This window comes from Rhinoderma darwinii, chromosome 5 (assembly GCF_050947455.1).
Source record: "Rhinoderma darwinii isolate aRhiDar2 chromosome 5, aRhiDar2.hap1, whole genome shotgun sequence".
Lineage (NCBI taxonomy): Eukaryota > Metazoa > Chordata > Amphibia > Anura > Rhinodermatidae > Rhinoderma > Rhinoderma darwinii.
The window spans coordinates 82678842-82702623 of record NC_134691.1 but is presented as its reverse complement, the minus strand read 5'-3'; the positions used below and the strand labels follow the sequence as shown (position 1 = coordinate 82702623).

Genomic DNA, 23782 nt, shown 5'->3' with positions numbered 1-23782 from the left:
AAAGCAAAGTGGAGGTGAAATTTGCAAACGTCATTTTTCTTGCTGAATTTAAATTTTATTAAATTTTTTTTACAGAAGGTTTTACCAGAGAACCACTACTAAATATGTATTGTCCAGATTCTGCAGTTTTTAAAAATGTCCCACATGTGGCTCTACTGCGCTCGTGGAATAAAACACAAGCCCTAGAAGCAAAGAAGCACCTAGTGCATTTTGAGGCCTCTTTTTTATTAGAATATATTTTAGGCAGCATGCCAGGTTTGAAAAGGTGTTGAGGTTCCAAAACAGTAGGAATCCCCCAATAGTGACCCCATTTTGGAAACTACACCCCTCAAGGAATTCATTTATGGCTGTTGTTACCATTTTGACCGCACAGTTTTTTCACAGCTCGTATTTGAATTGGGCTGTGAAATTAAAAAATGTCATTTTTTCCAATAAGATGTCATTTGTGATCAAAATTTCTTATTTTCACAGGGAACAAAATACCCCATTTTGTTGCCCAATTTGTTCTTAGTGCAGCAATACCCCATTTGTGGTGATAAACTGCTGTTTGGGCCCATGGGAGGGCTCAGAAGGAAAGGGGCGCTGTGTAGTCCAGATTGGCTGGATTGGTTTTCAGGTGCCATGTCGCATTTGCAGAGCCCCAGAGGTATCAAAGCAATGGAAACCAACCAGAAATGACCCCATTTTGGAAACTACACCCCTCAAGGAATTCATTTATGGGTGTTGTGACCATTTTGACCCCATAGTTTTTTCACAGAACTTATTTGAATTGGGCTGGGAATTAAAACAAAATTAATTTTTTCCAATAATATGTAGTTTTGGCTGAAAATTTCTTATTTTCACAAGAAACAAAATACCCCATTCTTTTGCACAATTTGTTCTGAGTGCCACAATACCCCATTTGTGGTGATAAACTGCCGTTTGGGCCCATGGGAGGGCTCAGAAGGAAAGGACCACCATTTGGCCTACTGGGGATTTTCTGGTGCGAAGTCATGTATGCAGAAGCCCCTGAGGTACCAGTACAGTTGAAACCCGCAAGAAGTGACCCCGTTTTAAAAACGACACCCTTGAGGCATTCATCTAGAGGTGTAGTGAGCATTTTGACCGGAGACATACACCCCATAAACTGTAATGTGGGTTCTCCTGGGTACGGCAATACCCTACATGTGGCTGTTATCAGCTTCCTGGGCACACAGCAGGGCCCAGAGGGGAAAGACGAGGGGGGATAAGCTGTGCGGAGTGCATCAGGGTAAGTAAAATTGGGGTAAATTATAAACCAAGGGATGTATGATAAATTTTAAAACACTTTCATACAGAGCTCTGGTTTTTCGGGACATGTGTGTCACATTGATATATTGTGTCCTCCCTTATCCCCCTCTTATAGCAGACTTTGCACCTCTTTTGACTTTTTCCCTTCTTGCCAGTTTGGGGAACTTCTCCTGGAAAGGGTTGCCCTGGTACGATGTGTGTGGCCCCGCTTCCAGAAGTACTGGGTGCCCCCCCCCCTTCTTGGTCCCTAAAGATTAGGTTCTTGATAATCACCTCTTGAAATTCCAGGAAAGTTCCCGTCTGGCCTGCACATCGACGTAGCACGTACACATTGTACAAAGCCATCTGTATGATGTGCCCGGCCAGCTTCTTATACCACACCGCATGGCGCTGTAGGGCTTCAGGACTTGATCTGACAAGTCCACCCCTCCCATGTACCTATTGTAGTCCAGGATGCAGTCTGGTTTGGGGGTCTCTGTACTGGTACCTCGTACAGGTACATGGGTACTGGTGTGGCATCGCTCTTGTCTTGTACTTGACACAATATGTTGCTGCTAAGATTGTGCCCTGCTCTCACCCCTTCAGAGTGTTTGCCCAAGCAGAGTCTTAGGGAGGCTTCTCCGATTTCTTCTAGCAGTGCCGCATGCCGCAGGACTTCTGGAAGCGAGGCACTTGAAGAGTAGGACGCTGGAATAAAAATTATCCAGGTAGAGGTGGTGACCCTGGTCCAGCAGTGGGTGCACCAAATCCCACACAATTTTTGCATTAACTCCCAGTAAGGGTGGGCATTCTGGGGGCTGAATACTGGTGTCCTTTCCTTCATATATCCTAAATTTGTAGGTATACCCTGATGCACTCTCACACAGCTTATACATCTTCACGCCATACCTTGCCCTCTTACCCGGCAGGTATTCGCGGAATTGAACCCTCCCTTTAAAATGTACCAAGGACTCATCAATAGAAATAGACTTCTCGGGGGTGTATGCTTGGGAAAACCGGGCACTGAAACGGTCTAATAGGGGTCTCCGTTTATACAAACGGTCAAAACTGGGGTCATCTCGGGGTGGGCACGGCTCATTATCAGTATAATGTAAGAAGCGAAGTATTGCCTCATTTATTTTTTTAGGTTACAGTTCAGTTCTGAAGTTGCTTTGAGGGGCCCATATTTTAGAAACCCCTATCAAAACACCCCATTTTAGAAACTAGACCCCTCAAATTATTCACAACAGCATTTAGAAAGTTTATGAACCCTTTAGGTGTTTCACAGAAATTTAGAGCAAAGTAGAGGTGAAATTTACATTTTTTTTTTGTCAGAAAATCCTCTTTATACCATTTTTTTTATAACACAAAAAGTTTTATCAGAGAAACGCAACACAATATTTATTGCCCAGATTCTGCAGTTTTGAGAAATATCGCACATGTGGCCCTAGTGCGGTAATGGACTGAAGCACCGGCCTCAGAAGCAAAGGAGCACCCAGTGGATTTTGAGGCCTCTTTTTTTTATTAGGCACCATGTCCGGTTTGAAGAGGTCTTGTGGTGCCAAAACAGTGGAAACCCCCCAAAAGTGACCCCATTTTGGAAACTACACCCCTTGAGGAATTCATTGTCGTTTTCTTGGGGTGCATGCGGCTTTTTGATCAGTTTTTATTCTATTTTTAGGTGGCGTGGTGACTAAAAAACAGCAATTCTACTATTGTTTTTTTATTCGATTTTTTTTTTACAGCGTTCACCGTGCGCTATAAATAACATTCTCATTATTCTGCGTGGTGATACGATTACGGCGATACCAGATGTTTATAGGTTTTTTTTATGTCTTATGGCGTTTGCACAATAAAATACGTTTTGTAAAAAATCATTCACTTTTTGTGTTGCCTTATTCTAAGAGCCATAACGTTTTTATTTTTCTATCAATAAAGCCGTGCGAGGACTTATTTTTTGCCTAACGAACTGTAGTTTCGATCAGTACCATTTTTGCGACTTTTTGATCTCTTTTTATTCCATTTTTTGGGAGGTGAAGTGACCAAACAATTGTGATTCTGGTACGGTTTATTATTATTTTCTTTTACGGCGTTCACCGCGCGGGATAAATAACGAAATAATTTTGTAGTTCAGGCCGTTACGGACGCGGCAATACCAATTATGTATAGTTTATTTGTTTGTTTATATATTTTTATGAATAAGAAAAGGACTGATAAGGGAAAAAGGGGGATTTTTACTTTTAAATCTTTTATTTTCTTATTTTTACACATCTTTTTTTAACTTTTTTTAACTTTATTACTATGTCCCACTAGGGGACTTGAGGGCAGGAGGCCCTGATCACTATTCTAATACACTGCACTAGATGCGTAGTGCAGTGTATCAGAGCTGTCAGCTACTCACTGACAGCAAGCATAGTGGGTCCTGACTTCGTCAGGACCCACTAGGCTTCCGTCGATGGTATAGACGGACGCCATTGTTTGGTGTCCGGTTGCCATAGTCACCATCGCCAGCCGCTATCGTATAGCAGGCTGGCGATTGTAGCTTAACCCCTAAAAAGCCGTGATCGCTATTGAACACAGCTTTTCAGGGGTTAATCAGCGGGGACACAGCGATCGGTCCCCGCTGTAGGAGCTGTGACAGCTGCTGTACGAGACAGCAGCTGTCACAGCTCCTGTATGTGTCGGGAGGACGGCTGAAACGGCCGTTACTCCCGAGACGTACTATTAGGTCATGGAGCGTGAACGCTATGGTTACAATGACCTAATAGTACGTCCAGGAGCGGGAAGGGGTTAAAGAACATGCTCCAAAAATCTTGATTAACCCCTTAAGGATGCAGCCACTTTTGGACCAAAATTACAGAGCCTCATTTTTTTTAAATCTGAAATGTGTCACTTTATATGGTAATAACTTGGGAATGCTTTTACCTATCCAAGCGATTCGGAGACTGTTTTCTCGTGACACATTGTACTGTAGGTTAGTGAAAAAATTTGGTCGATATATTCAATATTTTTGTGTGAAAAACACAAAAATTTAGCATTTTCTAAATTCAAATGTATCTGCTTGTAAGACAGATAGTTATACCACACAAAATAGTTACTAGTTTATATTTCACATAGGTCTACTTTAGATTGGCATAGTTTTTTGAACATCCTTTTATTTTTCTAGGACGTTACAAGGCTTAGAACTTTAGCAGCAATTTCTCATATTTTCAAGAAAATTTCAAGTGCCCATTTTTGTAGGGAACAGTTCAGTTCTGAAGTGGCTTTGAGGGCCTTCTATATTAGAAACCTGCACAAATCACCCCACTTTAAAAACGACACACCTCAAAGTATTCAAAACAGCATTCAGAAAGTTATTTTAACCCTTTAGGCGTTTCACAGGAATTAAAGCAAAGTGGAAGGGAAATGTGCAAAAATTCAATTTTAATAAAATTTTCCTGTAATACTGAAGGTTTTACCAGAGAAACACAACTGAATATTTATTGCCCTGATTCTGCAGTTTTTAGAAATATCCTGCATGTGGCCCTAGTGTGGTAATGGACTGAAGCAAAGGAGCACCTAGTGGATTTTAGGGCCTTCCTTTTCTTAGATATTTCAGGCACCATGTCAGGTTAGAAGAGGTCTTGTGGTGCCGAAACAAAGGAAACACCCCAAAAAAGACCCCATTTTGGAATTCATCTAGGGGTGTAGTGAGCACTTTGACCACAGGTGTTTCATAGATTTCATTAGAATTTGGCAGTAAAAATGAAAAATTACATTATTTTCCATTAAGATGTAGCTTTACCTCAAAATTTTTAACTTTTTCAACAAATAAATGAGGAAAAGCACCCCAACATTTGTAAAGCAACTTCTTCAGAGTACGGAAATACCAAACATGTGGTTATAAACTGCTGTTTGGGCAAGCGGCAGGACTCGGAAGGAAAGGAACGCCATTTAGCTTTTGGAGCGCTGATTTTGCTGGATTGATTTCTCTGCACCATGTCGCATTTGTAAAGCTCCTAAAGGTACCAGTACAGTGGAAATCCCCCAAAAGTGACTCCATTTGGCAAACTAAACCCCTAGAGGAATTAATCTAGGGGTGTAGTGAGCATTTTGACCCCACAGGTGTTGCATACACTGGGCAGTAAAAAAAAGAAAATTTAATTTTTTTTCAAAGAAAACGTTGCTTTAGCCCCAAATGCATCATTTTCACAAGGGGTTAAAGGAGAAAAAGCACCCACAGTTTGTTACGCAATTTCTCCTAAATACGGCAATACCCCATTTGTGGAGATGAACTGCTGTTTGAGCACATGGCCGGGCTCAGAAGGTAAAGAGCACCATGCAACATCTGAGGCCTACTACGATGGCATTTACTGCCCTGTGTCATGAAAAGAGGCTCTGGGGTGTCAAAACATTAAAAACCCAGAAAAGTGACCCCATTTAGGATACGAAACCCCTCAAAGAATTCATCTAGCGGTATAGTGAGAAGATTTTGATTGTAATGTAACACCTTTCAAGGTATTCATCTAGGGGTATAGTGAGAATTTTTAAATTGTGAAGTGACAACCCTCTAGGTATTCATCTAGGGGTATAATAAGAAATACTTTAATTTTAGTAACGAAGCAGGACAACCTGGAAAACCTGCAATGGAGAGAGAGGGAATGGCAGGTCCCACTACCAACCTACCCACCATTCCATAAAATCCAGCCCAAAAAATAAATCAAAGGCCTCAGCAAAAAAAGATTTGCTGAGGCAACCAATCTCATCTGGATTTATTCCTTTATTCCGCTCACTCAGATTTGCAACCTAGGTGAGAAAGACACTCCCTCGGGTATAGTGAGAATTTTTAGTTTTGTTTTAGGTGGTTTTTTACAAATTTTAAATGATCACATTTTGAATGGGGCTGGTAAATAAAAAAAATTAAGAATTGGTCATGGCCAATATGGGAGATAGAAAAGGTGAATGAAAAATAAATAAATAAAATTTGTGGGACACGTCTCACAATGGTATGTGGCGTCCTTACGAATGCCTCGATTGGCGCGCACACACAGAATTTTTTTGGGGGCTTCTATTTTTTTTTCAATGGGGAGGGGGGATTTCTGTGGGGAAATGCTGGCCGGGAATTATCCCGCTGACGGAAGAACCAGATGAACTGCCCTCTCCTACCTGGTCATCAAATATCAGGGCCTTGATAAGTTTTTCCTGAAATTGCTGGAACGTATCTCCACTGCCGGCATATCTTCAGAGGACAAAGGAGTTGTATAATGCCATCTGTGTAAGATGCACAGACAGCTTTTTATACCATACCTTGGTCTTGCGCATGGCGCTGTATGGTTTTATGACCTGGTCAGACATATATTTAGACCAAAAAAGAACAAGGATATAGGCAGACTAAAATCGTAAAACAAAGCCCAAAGTAATATCTAATACATGTACATTAGTCTGTATAAGAGAATAAGGAATAGAGTATCACCATACTGACCCATATGCTGCTAGGAGGAATGTGATGAACGTCCACCCCGAAGCGCGTTTCGGCGCACTGGCCCCCAGACGACGGCAAGTGCGCCGAAACGCGCGTCGGGGTGGACATTCATCACATTCCTCCTAGCAGCATATGGGTCAGTATGGTGATACTCTATCCCTTATTCTCTTATACAGACTAATGTTGTACATGTATTAGATATTACTTTGCACTTTGTTTTACGATTTAGTCTGCCTATACATGATACACCTGATTGTCTGACCCCTTTATACATGATATGTACCACTTTCTAGCAGCAGTTTATGTGATGTCCGTCTTTCTGTTAGTATTTCTGTGGACCTTTTTATATGTTCGATTTTAACATGTTCAACAATAAAATTATATTTTTTTATATCTTGATAAATTCTCATGCATTATTGCATCCTTGATCTTTTCTGGTCTAAATATCTAGTTTTGATGCAGGCATAATATTTAATGCTTTTTGATCCACCCGCCTTATAATACTATATTGGTTTGATATATAAATTATCTACAATTGGTGGGGTATCACGACTATATCCCTTTTCGGTTATGCCACCCATATATTTGTTGTATTCAGTACTCAAAATGGTTTGGGAACTTGGGTGGTGGATCCACGTACAGGGACAAGGCTGCCTCTGCTGTCATGAATGCTGGTCAGTATAAAGGACGTCCCTTTTATCCTTATACTTCAGGAGGAGCAGATCGTCGCTGCAGACAGCTCTGCTGGGTCAGATCCTAAAATTAGGAGAGAGCAATGTTTTGGGGAGGCCCTTCTGATTTTTGCGGATTGTTCCGCACGCCAAGGTGGATCTGGACGAGAGAACTTTTAGCAATGGGACACTGTTGTAAAAGTTATCCAGATAAAGATGATATCCTTTGCCAAGCAAAGGATGAATAAGATCCCATACAATCTTTCCACTAATTCCTAGGAAGGGGAGGCATTCTGGGGGATCTATATGAGAGTCTTTACCCTCATAAACCCTAAAAGAGTAGGTGTAACCGGTGGCACTTTCACAGAGTTTGTACAGTTTTATGCCGTACCGGGCTCTTTTATTGGGTAGATACTGCCTGAAGTGTAGTTTACCCTTGAAGCTCACTAATGATTCATCCACCGAAATATTTTGTTGGGGGGTATAAACTTGGGAAAAACTTTGGGAGTAATGGTCTTATTTTATACAGCCTATCAAAATTTGGGTCCTGTGGGGGTGGGCACTGACTATTGTCATTGTAATGCAGGAACTTTAGGATGGCTTCGAATCGCTTCCTTGTCATTACTGTGCGGTAAAGGGGGGTGTTATATAAAATATCAGGGGGCCAATAGTCTCTAATACTGGGTTTTTTTACGAGACAAAAACGTAAAAATAATCCCCAAAACTTCTGCAATTCCACTGCGTTTGTGGGGGTCCAATTTTGGCTTCTCCCATAAAAAGAGTCTGGGTTTTGGGAGATAAATTGTTCAGCATAAATGTTGATCTGCTGGACCATTAAATCTAAAAGGACGTCTGAAAAGAAAACTTTAAAATAATCAATGGGTCTGAAACCCGTAGTGTCAATTGGAATGCCTGAGGGGGCTGTAAATTCAGGCACCTGGGGTATAATTGTCCGCAGCTTCCCATGTCAGATCAGGCAGAGCAGGACCTACGGCTCTTCTGCGCCGACGAGGGGTGGGGGTGCAGACTCAGTCACTGGATACAGATGAAGATGAAAGCACGAACTGTGCTTCACCTTCACTTGCGCTGTCCGTATCGGAACACATCATTTGATACGCTTCCTCGGCTGTGAAGACTCTTTTGGCAATATGAAACAATTTAGCTCAGCTACTAACTAATAAATTTTTTTGGTAACTTCTTTTAAAAACAAAACAAAAAAAATGTTAAAACTTTAGCAAAAAATAAACAGCGCTACTCTCAACTGTGGAATGAGAACAAACCGGCGACCAGCGACCCTGCTGTATTCAATGAGTAAGGGTACCCTACATACCAGGGGGAAAACTAAGTGAGACGTGGCATTGCTACCTAACAGGGAACTCGGCAGTGGGAAATCTAGGGACACAGTAGGGTGATGGCGACCAGGTACTGAGACAGGTGATAGCTGGGCACAGATCACAGCACGGTGGGTGACTGAAATTATATAATTATATATTTGATAACCAGGGGGTGATCACTGGTGAGTGGGCACAAAAGGGGCAGATCGCTATTTTTTCTTTTGTTTTTTTGAACACTCTTCCAGTGTATTATCACTGGCGTCCGACTCTGACAAGCTCTCTGACAGAAATGAGCTTGTCAGAGCCGGAGATGCCGGCAAAACAATCCTCCTGCACTGTGATTGGCCAGTCAGTACTAACAGGCCAATCACAGCGTTTGCCGGCACGGGACCACTCTGATTGGTCCTGTGCCGCGAGTCCTGCTCGGCAACTGTTAATGACAGTTGCGATCAGGACGCTGGCACCGTGTCTGTTGACATGGTGACAGTTTAAAGCTTGGGCGTAACTGTACGCCCTAGTGCGGGAAATCACTGATTCCGGACATACAGTCACGCCCAATCGCGGGAAGGGGTTAAAACATCATCCCATATGTCAACTTATATAAGCGGATAAAACTTCTGGGGTAGTCAACCCCCCCCCCCTACGCGTTCCATAGCTTGGTGGGATTAACCACTCCTCAGCAAAGGGGAATGGGAAACCTCTTGAATATTTAGAGATCACGTTTTCTCCCAACGCATTTCCTTGTGGCCCAAATTCATCAGGGGGGATTTGGCCAAGCAGCCCATCTATAAGGCTTCTTCATTCCGCTGGAGCCATTATTGACGTTTTAGTGGCCTTGCAGTGACAAGGGGGATTTGTAGCACAAGTTTTGCTCGTGCTGGTATAAACACCTGTTTAGGCATCGGACGTTGAGGAGTGGAGTTAATCCCACCAAACTACAGAATGGGTAGGGGGTTGACTATCCCAGAAGCTTTATCAGCTTTTATAAGGTAATATGTGGGATGATGTTTTAATCAAGATGTTTCTGTGATAAGGGGAAAAAATTATCTATATATTTACACAAACTTGAACATTCTTACAAGTTGTGTTACAACATATTTTTAAGAAATAATAACATTAAAAGTTATGTTTTAAGAAAACTCCAGTCCAACTCCAGTGATTCCCGCCTTACGAGAGCCATCATTTTTTTATCTATGTAGCCGTATGAGGGCTTTTTTTTTGTGGGACGAGCTGTAATTTTAATTGCTACTATTTTGGGGTAGATGTGACTTTTTGGTCACTTTTTATTCCATATTTTGAAAGGTGAAGTGACCCAAAAAACTGCAGCTTTGGCACCGTTCTCTCTTTTTTTCTTTCTAGCATTCACTGTGCAATATAAAATGACATGTTAACTTTATTCTGCAGGTCAGTACAATTACAGATACCAAATGTATATCGTTTTTTATTAGGTTTTACAGCTTTTGCACAATAAGACCCCTTTTAAAATAATACGGTCGCTGTATTCTAAGAGCCATAACTTAGATTTTTCCGTCAAGAAAGTTGTCTGAGTGCCTGCCAGCCAGGACAAGCTGTAGTTCTTATTGGCACCATTTTGGGGAGCATGCAATTTTTTCAAATCGCTTTTTACTCTATTTAATGGTATGTGAAGTCACCAAAAAATAAATAAATGCTATTTTGGCATTGTATTTTATAAAAAAAATGTAAAAAGCGTTTACAAATATCATAATAGTTTAATAGTTCAGGTTGTTACGGATACGGCGATACAAACTACGTATAGTTCGGTTTACATTTTTACCAATAAAATACGTATTATAAGAAAACATTTTTATGTATTTTTTTTAGCCCCACTAGGGGACTCGAAGGCCCAACTGCCTGATTGCGGTCTTAACACCTATCTGCACCACAACGTACTATTGCATCGTGGTGATGTTTGGATCGAGCTCACCCACTGAGCCCGCCCCGTATGAAACGAGCGTCAGCTGTGTATGATAAAGTGTGTAAAAGAAAGTTTAATAAAAGCTTTTAGTAGTGTAAAAAAAAAAACTAAAAAAAAATACAAAAAAAATTGAAGAAAAATGTTTTTTGGTCAATTCATATTCCACAAAAAATTTCATGAAGTTATAACCAAAATAAAAAAAAAAGTCTCATGTACCCCAAAATGGTACCAATAGAAACCACAGCTCGCCCCGCAAAAAAATAAAGCCCTCATACCGCTCAATCACCGGAAAATAAAAAAAAAGTAATGGCTCAGAATGTGGCGACAAAACAGAAATGTTATTTTTAACTATTCGTTTCTTCCTTATAAAAGTAGTAAAACATTTTAAAAAAAAACACTTTAGATATTTGGCATCGCCGTAATCACATTAACCGGTAGAATAAAGTTAACGTGCCATTTTTACCGTATGGTCAAAGCCGTAAAAACAAAAACACATCAAAAGATCGAGGAATCAATTTTTTTTCCTATTCCAGGTTCCCAATACATGGTACAATAAATGGTGCCGTGAAAAACTACAATTTGTCCTGCTAAAACAAGCCCTCATATGGCTTTATCGAAGGAAAAATAAAAAAAGTTATGACTTTTGGAAGGTGGGGAGGAAAAAAATGAAAATCCAGAAAATGGCTGTGATGGGAAGGAGTACATTTTAGGACTTATGTGGTGCAATGTATTAGAACTGTCAGATTTACATCGACAGGCAGCCTATTAATTTGGAAATCAGGGTCCCAGAGTCTGGAGGAAGAGTGGAGAGGCATAAATCCAAGTTGCTTGGGGTCCAGTGTGAAGTTTCCACAGTCAGTGATGGATTGGGGAGCCATGTCATCTGCTGGTGTTGGTCCACTGTGTTATATCAAGTCCAGAGTCAGTGCAGCGTCTACCAGGAAATTGTCGAGCACTTCATGCTTCCCTCTGCTGACAAGCTTTATGGAGATGTGGATTTCATTTTCCAGCAGGACTTGGCACCTGCCCACACTGCCAAAAGTACCAATACCTGGTGTAATAACCCCAGTATCACTGTGCTTGATCGGCTAGCAAACTCACCTGACCTAAACCCTATAGAGAATCTATAGGGTATTGTCAAGAAGATGATGAAACACTGCAGACGAGCTGAAGGCCGCTATCAAAGCAACCTGGGCTTCCATAACACCTCAGCAGTGCCACAGGCTGATCGCCTCCATGCCACGCCGCATTGATGCAGTAATTCATGCAAAAGGAGCCCTGACCAGGTATTGAGGGCATATACTGGACAGACTTTTCAGTAGGCCACATTTCGGTATTAAAAATTATTTTTGAAATTGGACTTATTTAATATTCAAATTTTCTGAGATACTAAATTTTGGGTTTTCATTAACGGTAAGGCTGGGTTCACATAAGCAGGTTACATCCGTAATGGACGGAACGTATTTCGGCCGCAAGTCCCGGACCGAACACACTGCAGGGAGCCGGGCTCCTAGCATCATAGTTATGTATGATGCTAGGAGTCCCTGCCTCTCCGTGGAACTATTGTCCCGTACTGAAAACAGGATTACAGTACGGGACAGTTGTCCTGCAGCGAGGCAGGGATTCCTAGCATCGTACATAACTATGATGCTAGGAGCTCGGCTCCCTGCACTGTGTTCGGTCCGGGACTTGCGACCGAAATACGTACGTCAATTACGGACCGAACATGCTCGTGTGAATCCAGCCTAAGGCCTCATGCAGACGGGCGTGTTTGGTCCGAGATATGTGAACTGTATGTTGGCAGTATTTCCCAGACTGACCACAGTTCAGTGAGCCGGGCTCCTAGCATCTTGGTTATCTATGATGCTTGGAGTCCCTGCCTCTCCGCAGAAAAATCATGTTTTGAGTCCAGGACAGTATTCCCGCGGAGAGGCAGTGACTCCAAGCATCGAAATACGTTCCGTCCATTACGGTCGTAACATGCCAGTGTGAACCCGGCCTTAGGGTGTGTTCACACGCTTAATAAAAAACATCTGAAAATACAGAGATGTTTTCAAGGGAAAACAGCTCCTGATTTTCAGAGTTTTTTTTAAGCAGACTAGTGTTTTTCTATAGTCAATGAAAAACGGCTCAAGAAGTGACATGCACTTCTTTTTACGCCTCGTCGGAACAGAACGCCGTATTTCCCATTGAAATCAATGGGCAGATGTTTGTAGGCGTTCTGCTTCATATTTTTCAGCCGTTTTTCGAGCCGAAAAACGGCTGAAATTCAGTCATGATCATCCACATTAAAATAAAAACATGCTGGAAATAGATCACTCTGTGTGTAATAAATCTATATAATAGGAGTTTCACTTCTTGAATTAAATTACTTAAATTAACTTTTAACAGTATATATATATATATATATATATATATATATATAGACATACACATATACACACACACACACACACACATATATATATATATCACACAAATCCTATTGAAATGTAAATACTGTGACACCCATGTAATCTGAAGGTTGCCTGGATCATATATCCTGAGATTTAACTAGTATATCGGAAGTCAAAGTGACTGGCTTCAATAGGGGACTATCCAGAAAAATCAAGGACGACACAGGACACCCACATTCACCCTCATTAATCCTTGGACTTACCTTGTGATGTTGTGAAGACTGAAGATCCATTCGAAGATACAACAATGCCAGTTATAGCCCTGCAAGTTATACGTCAACAACAATCAAATCCATGCAACATTTCTTTACCCTCATGATATCTCCATGCCGGTATGTACAAAGAATTATGTCATGCAGACTAACAAAGAAATTAGCGTAATAATGCAATAAATATAAGAGGGGCATGAAGCCAGAATCTAGGTTAAACAAGACATGACTTTCTGAGGTAACAGATACTGGTAAGTTCTGAGGTAAATTTTGCATCAAGTCTATACTAGATTGATTAATATACTATATACACTAGAAAAAAGTCTGTATTACAAAGTAAACAAGTATCTCTACATGAAGATTATAAACGGACAGAACAAGCCTGTTTGATGTTATTTACAGCAGTAAATCTGAATCGATCGTCTGCGCACAGTTGTTTAGATATGGACGAACATACATCCTGCGCCCCCTGCTGCACGCTGTGTGTAAAATCACATCCTCTCTCCCTACTGATTTTCCATATTCATGTTAAATGCTCCTGGACTTACTGCACGTAAGGATTTTAATAGGTTGGCAGACATAAGGAAAGTTCACAGTCCATGCAAAATCTGTATCCACATTATATAGCTGCTGTCCAATAGATGTTTGGGAAAAAGTTCTAACTCTTCAGATAACTCTGTTCAGCCATCAATTTACAAGAGCGAGAAACCGCTGCAAAGAGCGGACCTGTCTCTGGACAACCAGGCTCATTTGAGAATTACACAGATGGCCCACTGATTTTATTGGGAACTGTGTAGTGCTTAATTTCTTCTGCAATACAGAGTATCTGGTCAATAGCAGCCGGCTGCGACCCGTCCAATCAGCTGATCATTGGGGGTCCTTTCAGGTGGATGTACACACTGGACTTCCACTTTGAGTAGGAATTCCTGGCTGCATATGCTCGAAGTTCCTAATATGTTGAAATCTTTAGTAGTGTCAGCTTAGAATAGCAATAATATGATTGACACCAGCAGACACACAACTGGATAACAAAGAAATTCAGTAAATGACAAAAACGATATATTTAGCAATTATCTTACAAGCCCTCATGTATCATCGCAGGTCAGACACGACTTGATGGAATATCACAACTGGTATAGATTTCCCATTAACATGACACTCACTCTTTGTGAATCTTGTGTCTGCTCTCGATTTGGAATTTGGTGATATTGCTCCATGCAAGAGTCTTACTTTCTTCCGTTAGATCTTCGAAAGAATCTTCACTGGGGGAAACTGCATGAAACAATACATTTCAGATGAAAATAAAAACATGATTTAAAAAAGGGAATGTTTTATCAGACAAATCATTTAAAAGAGTTATTCCCACCTTAGAGATTTATGACATATCCTAAATGTCTGATCAATGCTTGTCCCAGCTCTTGGACCTGCACCCATATTGAGAACAGGGCTCACCAGAACCCCGTTTCGTCTGGTGAAGCGGCCACTGCCCGCAGATTCCAGGCTGGTAGTAGAGGAGAGGGGGCCGCGCCTCTCTTCACTAGCGTCTGCTTGGCTGTTTCCAGAACTACCATAGAATAGAAGAATGGAGAGAGCCATGCACGAGACCCCCTTTTCACTAAAACCCACCTAAAATCTGCAGCCAGCGTTCCCGATATAGGTGCGGGTCCCAGAGCTGGGTCCGGCATATATCAGACATTTAAGGCATATTTACAGGATTTGTCATAAAGGTCTACGTTGGGATCGACCCTTCAAATCAAGTTTTTATGATAGAGATTATATATATATATATATATATATATATATATATATATATATATACACACACACACACACACACACACACAACCGTTCAAAAGTTTAGGGTCACTTAGAAATTTCCTTATTTTTGCAAGAAAAGCATAGATTTTTTTTTTTTTCAATGAAGATAACATTAAATTAATCAGAAATACACTCTATACATAGTTAATGTGCTAAATGACTATTCCAGCTGCAAACTTCTGTTTTTTAATGCAATATCTACAAAGGTGTATAGAGGCCCATTTCCAGCAACCATCACTCCAGTGTTCTAATGGTACATTGTGTTTGCTAACTGTGTTAGAAGGCTAATGGATGATTAGAAAACACTTGTGCAATTATGTTAGCACCGCTGTAAACAGTTTTGCTGTTTAGAGGAGCTATAAAACTGACCCTCCTTTGAGCTAGTTGAGAATCTGAAGCATTACATTTGTGGGTTTGATGAAACTCTCAAAATGGCTAGAAAAAGAGAGCTTTCATGTGAAACTCGACAGTCTATTCTTGTTCTTAGAAATGAAGGCAATTCCATGGGAGAAATTGCCAAGAAACTGAAGATTTCCTACAACGGTGTGTACTACTCCCTTCAGAGGACAGCACAAACAGGCTCTAACCAGAGTAGAAAGAGAAGTGGGAGGCCCTGCTGCACAATTGAGCAACAAGACAAGTACATTAGAGTCTCTAGTTTGAGAAATAGACGCATCACAGGTCCTCAACTGGCAGCTTCATTAAATAGTACCCGCAAAACACCAGTGTCAACGTCTACAGTGAAGAGGCGACTCCGGGATGATGGCCTTCAGGGCAGAGTGGCAAAGAAAAAGCCATATCGGAGACTGGCTAATAAAAGGAAAAGATTAATATGGGCAAATACACACAGACATTGGACAGAGGAAGATTGGAAAAAAGTGTCATGGACAGACGAATCAAAGTTTGAGGTGTTTGGATCACACAGAAGAACATTTGTGAGACGCAGAACAACTGAAAAGATGCTGGAACAGTGCCTGACGCCATCTGTCAAGCATGGTGGAGGTAATGCGATGGTCTGGGGTTGCTTTGGTGCTGGTAAAGTGGGAGATTTGTACAAGGTAAAAGGGATTTTGAATAAGGAAGGCTATCACTCCATTTGGCAACGCCATGCCATACCCTGTGGACAGCGCTTGATTGGAGCCAATTTCATCCTACAACAGGACAATGACCCAAAGCACACCTCCAAATTATGCAAGAACTATTTAGGGAAGAAGCAGGCAGCTGGTATTCTATCTGTAATGGAGTGGCCAGCGCAGTCACCAGATCTCAACACCATAGAGCTGTTGTGGGAGCAGCTTGACCGTATGGTACGCAAGAAGTGGCCATCAAGCCAATCCAACTTGTGGGAGGGCCTTCTGGAAGCATGGGGTGAAATTTCTCCTGATTACCTCAGCAAATTAACAGCTAGAATGCCAAAGATGTGCAATGCTGTAATTGCTGCAAATGGAGCATTCTTTGATGAAAGCAAAGTTTGAAGGAGAAAATTATTATTTGAAATAAAAATCATTATTTCTAACCTTGTCAATGTCTTGACTATATTTTCTAGTCATTTTGCAACTCATTTGATAAATAGAAGTGTGAGTTTTCATGGAAAACACAAAATTGTCTGGGTGACCCCAAACTTTTGAACGGTAGTGTATATGTATATATATTTTTTTCATTTAAATATTCCAGCTTTCACACCGGTTACTAGAGCAAACAAAATAAGCTCACATTTCCTTTTTTTCTGTGGCTTATTAATCAGCTTTGCTGTGTAGACTGGGGCAGAATCAGAATAGGACAGGATTTTAATGACAGATGACAGATGTATTGTACTGCTGGATGCCTGGATGAGGCAGGATAATAACACTATATACAAAGATAGGCCTCTCCATGCATTTCTCTGCCACTCCCTTGTCTCTAGGGGAGAGGGCTGTATTCCTTCACTTCCTGGAGACTATAATAGTATGTATGACATTTCTCTATTAGATAACTCCCACTCAGTGCAGCTGCATTAAAAAGGATCTGTCACCAGATTTCACAGATCTGATGAAGCTGGTGTAGTTACTTTGAAAATCCACATCAGAATGGTTGTATAATACATCAGCTTCAACAGTTCTAAGAGATTTTTTAAATAATGTATTGGGTTTATAGTGTGAAAACTGGTGACAGATGCTCTTTAACCCCTTCAGGACTGAGCCTGCTTTGGCCTTGTGAACGCAGCAGATTTTTTCAAATCTGACGTGTCACTTTATGTGGTAATAACTTGGGAATGCTTTTACCTATCCAAGTGATTCCGAGATTGTTTTCTCGTGACATATCGTACTTTTTGTTGGTGGAAAACACCAAACGTTAGAGAAAATGTGCAAAAATTGTGCAAAGCATTTTTCGAAATTTAAATGTATCTGTTTGTAAAACAGACAGCAATACCACACAAAATAGTTACTAATTCTTTTCCAATAAAACAATTTTTACAAGGAATAAAGGAGAAAAAGCACCCCAACATTTGTAAAGCAATTTCTCCTGATTATGGAAATACCCCATACGTGTTAATAAACGGCTGTTTGGACACACGACAGGGCTCAGACGCGAAGGAGCGCGATTTGGCTTTTGGAGCTCAAGTTTGCTGGATTGGTTTTCGGGTGTCATGTCGCATTTGCAAAGCCCCTGAGGGACCAAAACCATAGACAACCCCCAGAAGTGACCCAATTTGGTAAACTACAGCCCTAAAAAGAATTTATGTAGGGGTATAGTGAGCATTTTGAGGCCAAAGTTTTTTTGCTGAATTTAGTGTAATTAGGCCGTGAAAACGTCTATTGTTTTTTTATGGCGTTCACCGTGCATTATAAATGACATTTAATTTATTCTGTGGGTCGATGCGATTACGGCGATAACATACGTACATAGGTTTTTTTTATGTTTCACGGTGTGTGCACGATAAAAATCACGGTTTTAAAAAAAATATTTCATTTTCTGTCGCCATATTGTAAGAGTCGCAACTTTTTTCATCAAGAAAGCTGTGTGAGGGCTTTTGCGGAACAAACTGTAGTTTTTATTGGTACATGTGAGACTTTTTGATTCTTATGTATTCCATTTTTTGGGAGCTGAAGGGACTAAAAATAGCTATTCTGGTATAGTTTTTTTTATCATTTTTTTTTTTTATGGATGTCACTGTGCGGGATAAAAGAGAGAGAGATATTTTTTTTTATAGCTCAGGCTGTTACGGACTATTCTAATTTAATCTTTTTTACGCCGTTCACTGTGGGAGTCAAATAACGCTATATTGTAATAGTTTCGGCCATTTACGGACACAGCGATACCAATTTTTTTTTATTTTTACATCGTGCTTGGGGAAAAATGGGAAAAGGTTTTGTTTTTTTAACTTAAAATTTTTTTTTACACTCCTGAAAATGTATCTAAGTTTTTCTTTTTTACACAGTTTATTAGTTCCCCTAGGGGACTTGAACCAGCGATCATTAGATCACTGGTACAATACACTGCAATACATGGATGAGTAACTCCCATAGTAGTGAATGGCAGTTACAGAAGCAGCATAGCACGCTACGTAGCACACTGACATTTGCAGTGTATGGAGCGGGCTCAGCGTGTGAGCCCGCTCCACACATAATCCCCTCCCCATGATGTGTCGGCACATCACGGGTTGGGAAGGGATTAAGTAAGGAGCGGTTAGGTAAGGGAGCTCGGCGCTGCCGGGTCCCTTGCTTGCCGACTATAAGACCCAGGGACTTTTTAGCAAGATTTATTCTTGCTAAAAACTGTGTAATATAGTCAGAAAAATAGGGTAACTAAAGACCCAGGTAGCTGATCTTCCTATATTCAACACACGCCATCTGTTTAACCCCTTCCCGATGTATGACATATACTTAAAGGAACAGTGTCATCAGAAATTATTTTTTTATATGTTAAAGATGTTAGTGCTTTATTAAAAACTTTTATATTTATTTGTGTGTTTGTGTTTTACTTTTTCTTATTTTTACACTTTTTCTTCCCTATGGGGGCTGCCATTTTTTGTTCCATTTCTGTGTGTGTCGATTAACGACACATACAGACATGGAATACGGCAGCCACAGTCCCATAGGGACGACGAACGGCTCCCGTCCCATTGACTGCAGTGTACGGCGTCTGTGTGGGAACTGCGCATGCGCCGCTCCCACACAGTCCTATTCGAAATTGGCGCCGTCCGGCGCCATTTTCCTGTGGACCGGAAGTCGCGGCCGGACAGTAATATTACTACTTCCGGTCGCGGCTTCCGGATTTCTGCACTTGCACCAGCGGCAGCAAACGGAGCGGACGGGCCGGAGGGAGCCGCGGCGGCAGGAGCAGGTAAGAGATTTCAATGTATGTTCGTGTTTGTGTGTGTTTAATACTGTATGTAAACCTACTACACTGTGGGTTAGCTCAAAAAATGGCGACACACAGTGTAGGAGGTTACACCGTTCAAACCCCTCGTTTATCCCGGCACTAGCCAGGATAAAGGAGGGGGGGATGCTGAGAGCTCACTAGAGCGAGGGCTTTTAACTCAATGTTGCAATGCTGCAATTTTGGGAACAGCTCCATCTAGTGACCAAAAATGGGTAGTATTATAAATTAGAAATAATTTATAATATTTCCTGGACTCGTGCAAAAAAATAAAAAAAATTTGAACAATGTTTAACCACCCACACACTAAATGTTTAATTTTTAAAAAAAAAAACATGTTTTTCTGGCAACACATTCCCTTTAATACTCGGGGAGGGGGAAGTATGGAGCCGGCTCGCGGAGCCCGCTCCATACAAAGCGGGCCAGCGGAGCCCGCTCCATACAAAGCGGGCCCGCGGAGCCCGCTCCATACAAAGCGGGCCCGCGGAGCCCGCTCCATACAAAGCGGGCCCGCGGAGCCCGCTCCATACAAAGCGGGCTCGCGGAGCCCGCTCCATACAAAGCGGGCTCGCGGCGACCGCTCCATACAAAGCGGGCTCGCGGCGACAGGATCGCACGGTGCCGATGGTTGTTATGGCAGCCTGGGGGCCTAATGAAGGTCCCCAGGTGTGCCATCTTTGTGCTTAATAGAAGCCTGGTCAGAAAGAGGATACACTATATTTTAAGCAATCTGACGATTGCTGGCTCAAGTCCCCTAAAGGGACTAATAAATAAAAATTTTTTTTTAAAAAGTTGAAAAAACAAAAACAAAATACTTTTTCTATTTTCCCCCTAAACCATTGTAAAAAAAATAAAAAATAAACTTGGTATCACTGCGTTCTTAAGTCTAAACTACTACAATATATAATTATTTAACCCGCAGGGTGAACTGCGCAAAAAACAAACAAGAGTAAACACGCCATAATCACTGTTTTTTTGTTCACCTCATCTACCAGAAAAAATTGATTAAAAAAGTGATTAAAAACTTGCACGTACCCCAAAAGGGGTACCATTAAAAACTACAGCTTGTCCTACAAAAAAAAATATGCCCTTATACTGCTTAAATTGACGGAAAAATAAAAAAAGTTATGGCTCCAAGAATTTGGCGACACAAAATAAATGTTATTTTTAAAAAAGGTTTTCCTTGTAAAAGTAAATCACACATAAAAAAAAAAAAACATATCAATTTGGTATCACCGTAATCGTATTGACTCGCAGAATAAAGTTAACCTGTCGTTTTATTTGCACGGTGAATGCTGTAAACAATGAAGGAACTGCTTTTTTTTCTCCATTTTCTACCCCACAATTATTTTTTTTCCCGTTACCTAGTACATTATATGGAACAATAAATGACGCCATGAAAAACTACAACTCCTCCCGCAAAAATCAAGTGCTCATAGTGCTATATCGACGGAAAAATATAAAAAAAAAAAAGTTATGGCTTTTGGAAGGTGGGGAGGGAAAAATTAAAATGAAGATCTGAAAAATGGCTCCGGCGGGACTTTTCATTGACAACACAAGGGTTAATTTCCTGCGGATCTCTTCCATTTTGACAGGTAACCGGTGTTGAGCTTGGGCTTAAAAATCTTGATGTCCTATTGAAGTTAAGAGACGCTCCTTCTACAGCCAATTGTCTTACAGCCAGATACAGGATTGTGAAAAGGTGGGTATTGGAAAATAGTTGATCTACAAGGACACAGAGAATAATTCTTTATATACACTCCTCAACAATGAAATTGCAACACTAGGAAGGAAAAGTTTTGGAATTATGGAAATCACAGGATGGTTAGACATGTTAATGATATGCAAATGATAAAAAATGGAAACAAAATATTCAGATTTATTCAGTATCGGTTATGAGCGCCACACGCAGACATACACGCAATTACAAGCCTTGGTATGCTACCAATGAGGTTATTAATGGTTGCCAAAAGGAATGGTATGCCATGCTGAATGCAATTGGGCATGCAAATCATCAAGATTGGCTGCTGGCACGATGTCCCAGATGTGCTCGATAGGAGACAAGTCCGGAGATGCTGCAGGCCATGGTAGCATGTTTAGGCCATGCATTCTGCTCACAGTAGCACAGCCTCGTGTGGTCCTGTTGAAAAATGGCTTCTGGACCACTTTGATTTGGTCGTTGAACCAAATGGTACGAGCATTTCCCCAATGTAATGCCGAGCTGTTAGTGTACCAGATATGAAGACTAGAGGGATCCGGCTACCGTACATTATGCCTCCCCACACTATAATCCCGGGGGTTGGACCGGTGTGAATTTCCCTTATGAAGGCCTCTTGATGGCATCACCCACGTGGTCTCCAGACCAGACCAATCTCTGGCTATCATTGCGTCCGAGACAAAAGCGGGACTCATCGAGGATAGACCTCCATTCCAGTCTCCATTGCCGTCATGCTGTGCACCATGATAGCCATTGGGAGCGGTGGCGTGTGGTCAGTAGCTGGACGTCTGCCTCGCAGCCCAATGTTGTGCTAACACCTTATGACGGTTTGTGTCGACACTGGCTGCCGCCGTAGGCTTGAAATGTGACGTCCAATTTCACTTGAACTACAGAATGGATCACTGTGCGCCATTCTTTTCATGTGGATAAAAAAACGTTGCTTTCAATCTGGCTTTTATGCCCCTTCCACATGGCACAGATTGGAGATAGGTGCTTTAAAATTTATTTGCAGATCTTAGCGACACCTGCTACTTCCTCAATTTGCATAACCTTACTACTTGCCCTTCTTGGTTTTGCAATTTCAATGTCAAGGAGAGTAATTCTCTATTTTACATGCATATGACACAACATAGGAGCAAAGGAAAGGAGGAGATTATGGAAGGAATTGCTGTGATTTTTTTAAATCTGTTTTAGGCATCATTTACACGAGCGTAATATACGCGTGTGCTTTTCACGCGTGTCGTACGCACCTATATTAGGCTATGGGGCAGTGCAGACAGTGCATGAATTTTGCGCAGCGCGAGTGCGTTGCGTAAAACTCGCGACATGTCCTTTCTTTGTGCGCTGTTCGCGCATCACGCACCCATTGAAGTCAATGGGTGCGTGAAAACCACGCAGGTCGCACGGAAGCACTTCCGTGTGAACTGCGTGATTCGCGCAACAGCTGTCAAACTCTGAATGTAAACAGAAAAGCACCACGTGCTTTTCTGTTTACAAACATCCAAACGGAGTGTCATAATGATGGCGGCTGCGCGAAAATCAAGCAGCCGCGCATAATACACTGATGACACACGCAGCTGTTAAGTGCCTTTTGCGCACGCAAAGCGCCACGTTTTCTGCCTGCGCAAAATGCACACGCTCGTGTAAATCAGGCCTTAAAGTGTCGCTCCAATTTTGATCTCCCACCAGTGGAAATAGGCTAGCGCATGCTGGGCTGAACGGTTGCCAAGGCAACCGTATGACGTTTGGAGAGTATCGAGCACAGGCTCTAATCTAATTAATAGGCCCTGTTCACGATACTCTACAGGCTTCATACGGTTGCCTTGGCAACTGTATCGCCCAGCGTGCACTTGCGTATCTCCACGCCCAATGTCAAATTGGGCAGGAGTTCAGAAAAACAGGGACAATTTAGAGGTTTCTTTAATTACACTAGTACCAAAAGTTACCATGTGTGTTAATCATACCTGGAGATTCTACTGAAGACAAATTCTGACTGGATGACCGGGAAAAGCTTTTGGACTTTGTAAATATTCTCTTTGGATGGGGTTTCGTAAACAGCTGTTTTGGAGTTTGACCGAATTCCAAAATTTGAGTCAGCATAGCAATTTTGTGATCAGGGTCTTCGATACTGAAAGAGAAATAAAAGTTTTTTAACTGTTATGCCCAAATATATAACTGCAACATTGCTTTAAGATACAATGTTGGTTCTGCTAAACATATAGTTCTTATTTTAATTTCCCCCTACCCTCATTACATCTAAAGCATGTGTGTGTGTGTGTGTGTGTGTGTGTGTGTGTGTGTGTGATGTACTATCCCAGGATCACCTTATAGCCCACCTCTCAATGACACATTTTAGCCTTGAAACCAAACAAAAATTGCACGTGATATATCCGTGCACATCCTGATGGACAAGGTGATGCACAACAGAGTTTTTTGCAGGCGGAAAATCTGCCTCAAAATTCAGTTTGGCATTTTGAGGCAGATTTTCCTCTGCCTGCACGCCGATTTTCGTCCGCAGCAATTGAGTGCCACGGTCATAAAATGCAGCGAAATACGCTTTCTCTGCCTCCCAT

The 23782-nt window shown here is 41.5% G+C and overlaps 1 protein-coding gene across 1 annotated transcript in view; it reads right to left on the bottom strand.

Moving 5' to 3' along the window:
- The window catches only part of NSMAF (neutral sphingomyelinase activation associated factor), a 72237-nt gene that overhangs the window by 9534 nt on the left and 38921 nt on the right, over positions 1-23782 (bottom strand). Inside the window, exons 21-23 of the mRNA XM_075826207.1 lie at positions 23174-23337; positions 14479-14587; positions 13310-13368 (exon numbers count right to left, since the gene is read on the bottom strand). Coding sequence (XP_075682322.1) covers positions 13310-13368; positions 14479-14587; positions 23174-23337 — 332 coding nt within the window. The remainder of the gene's footprint in view (positions 1-13309; positions 13369-14478; positions 14588-23173; positions 23338-23782) is intronic.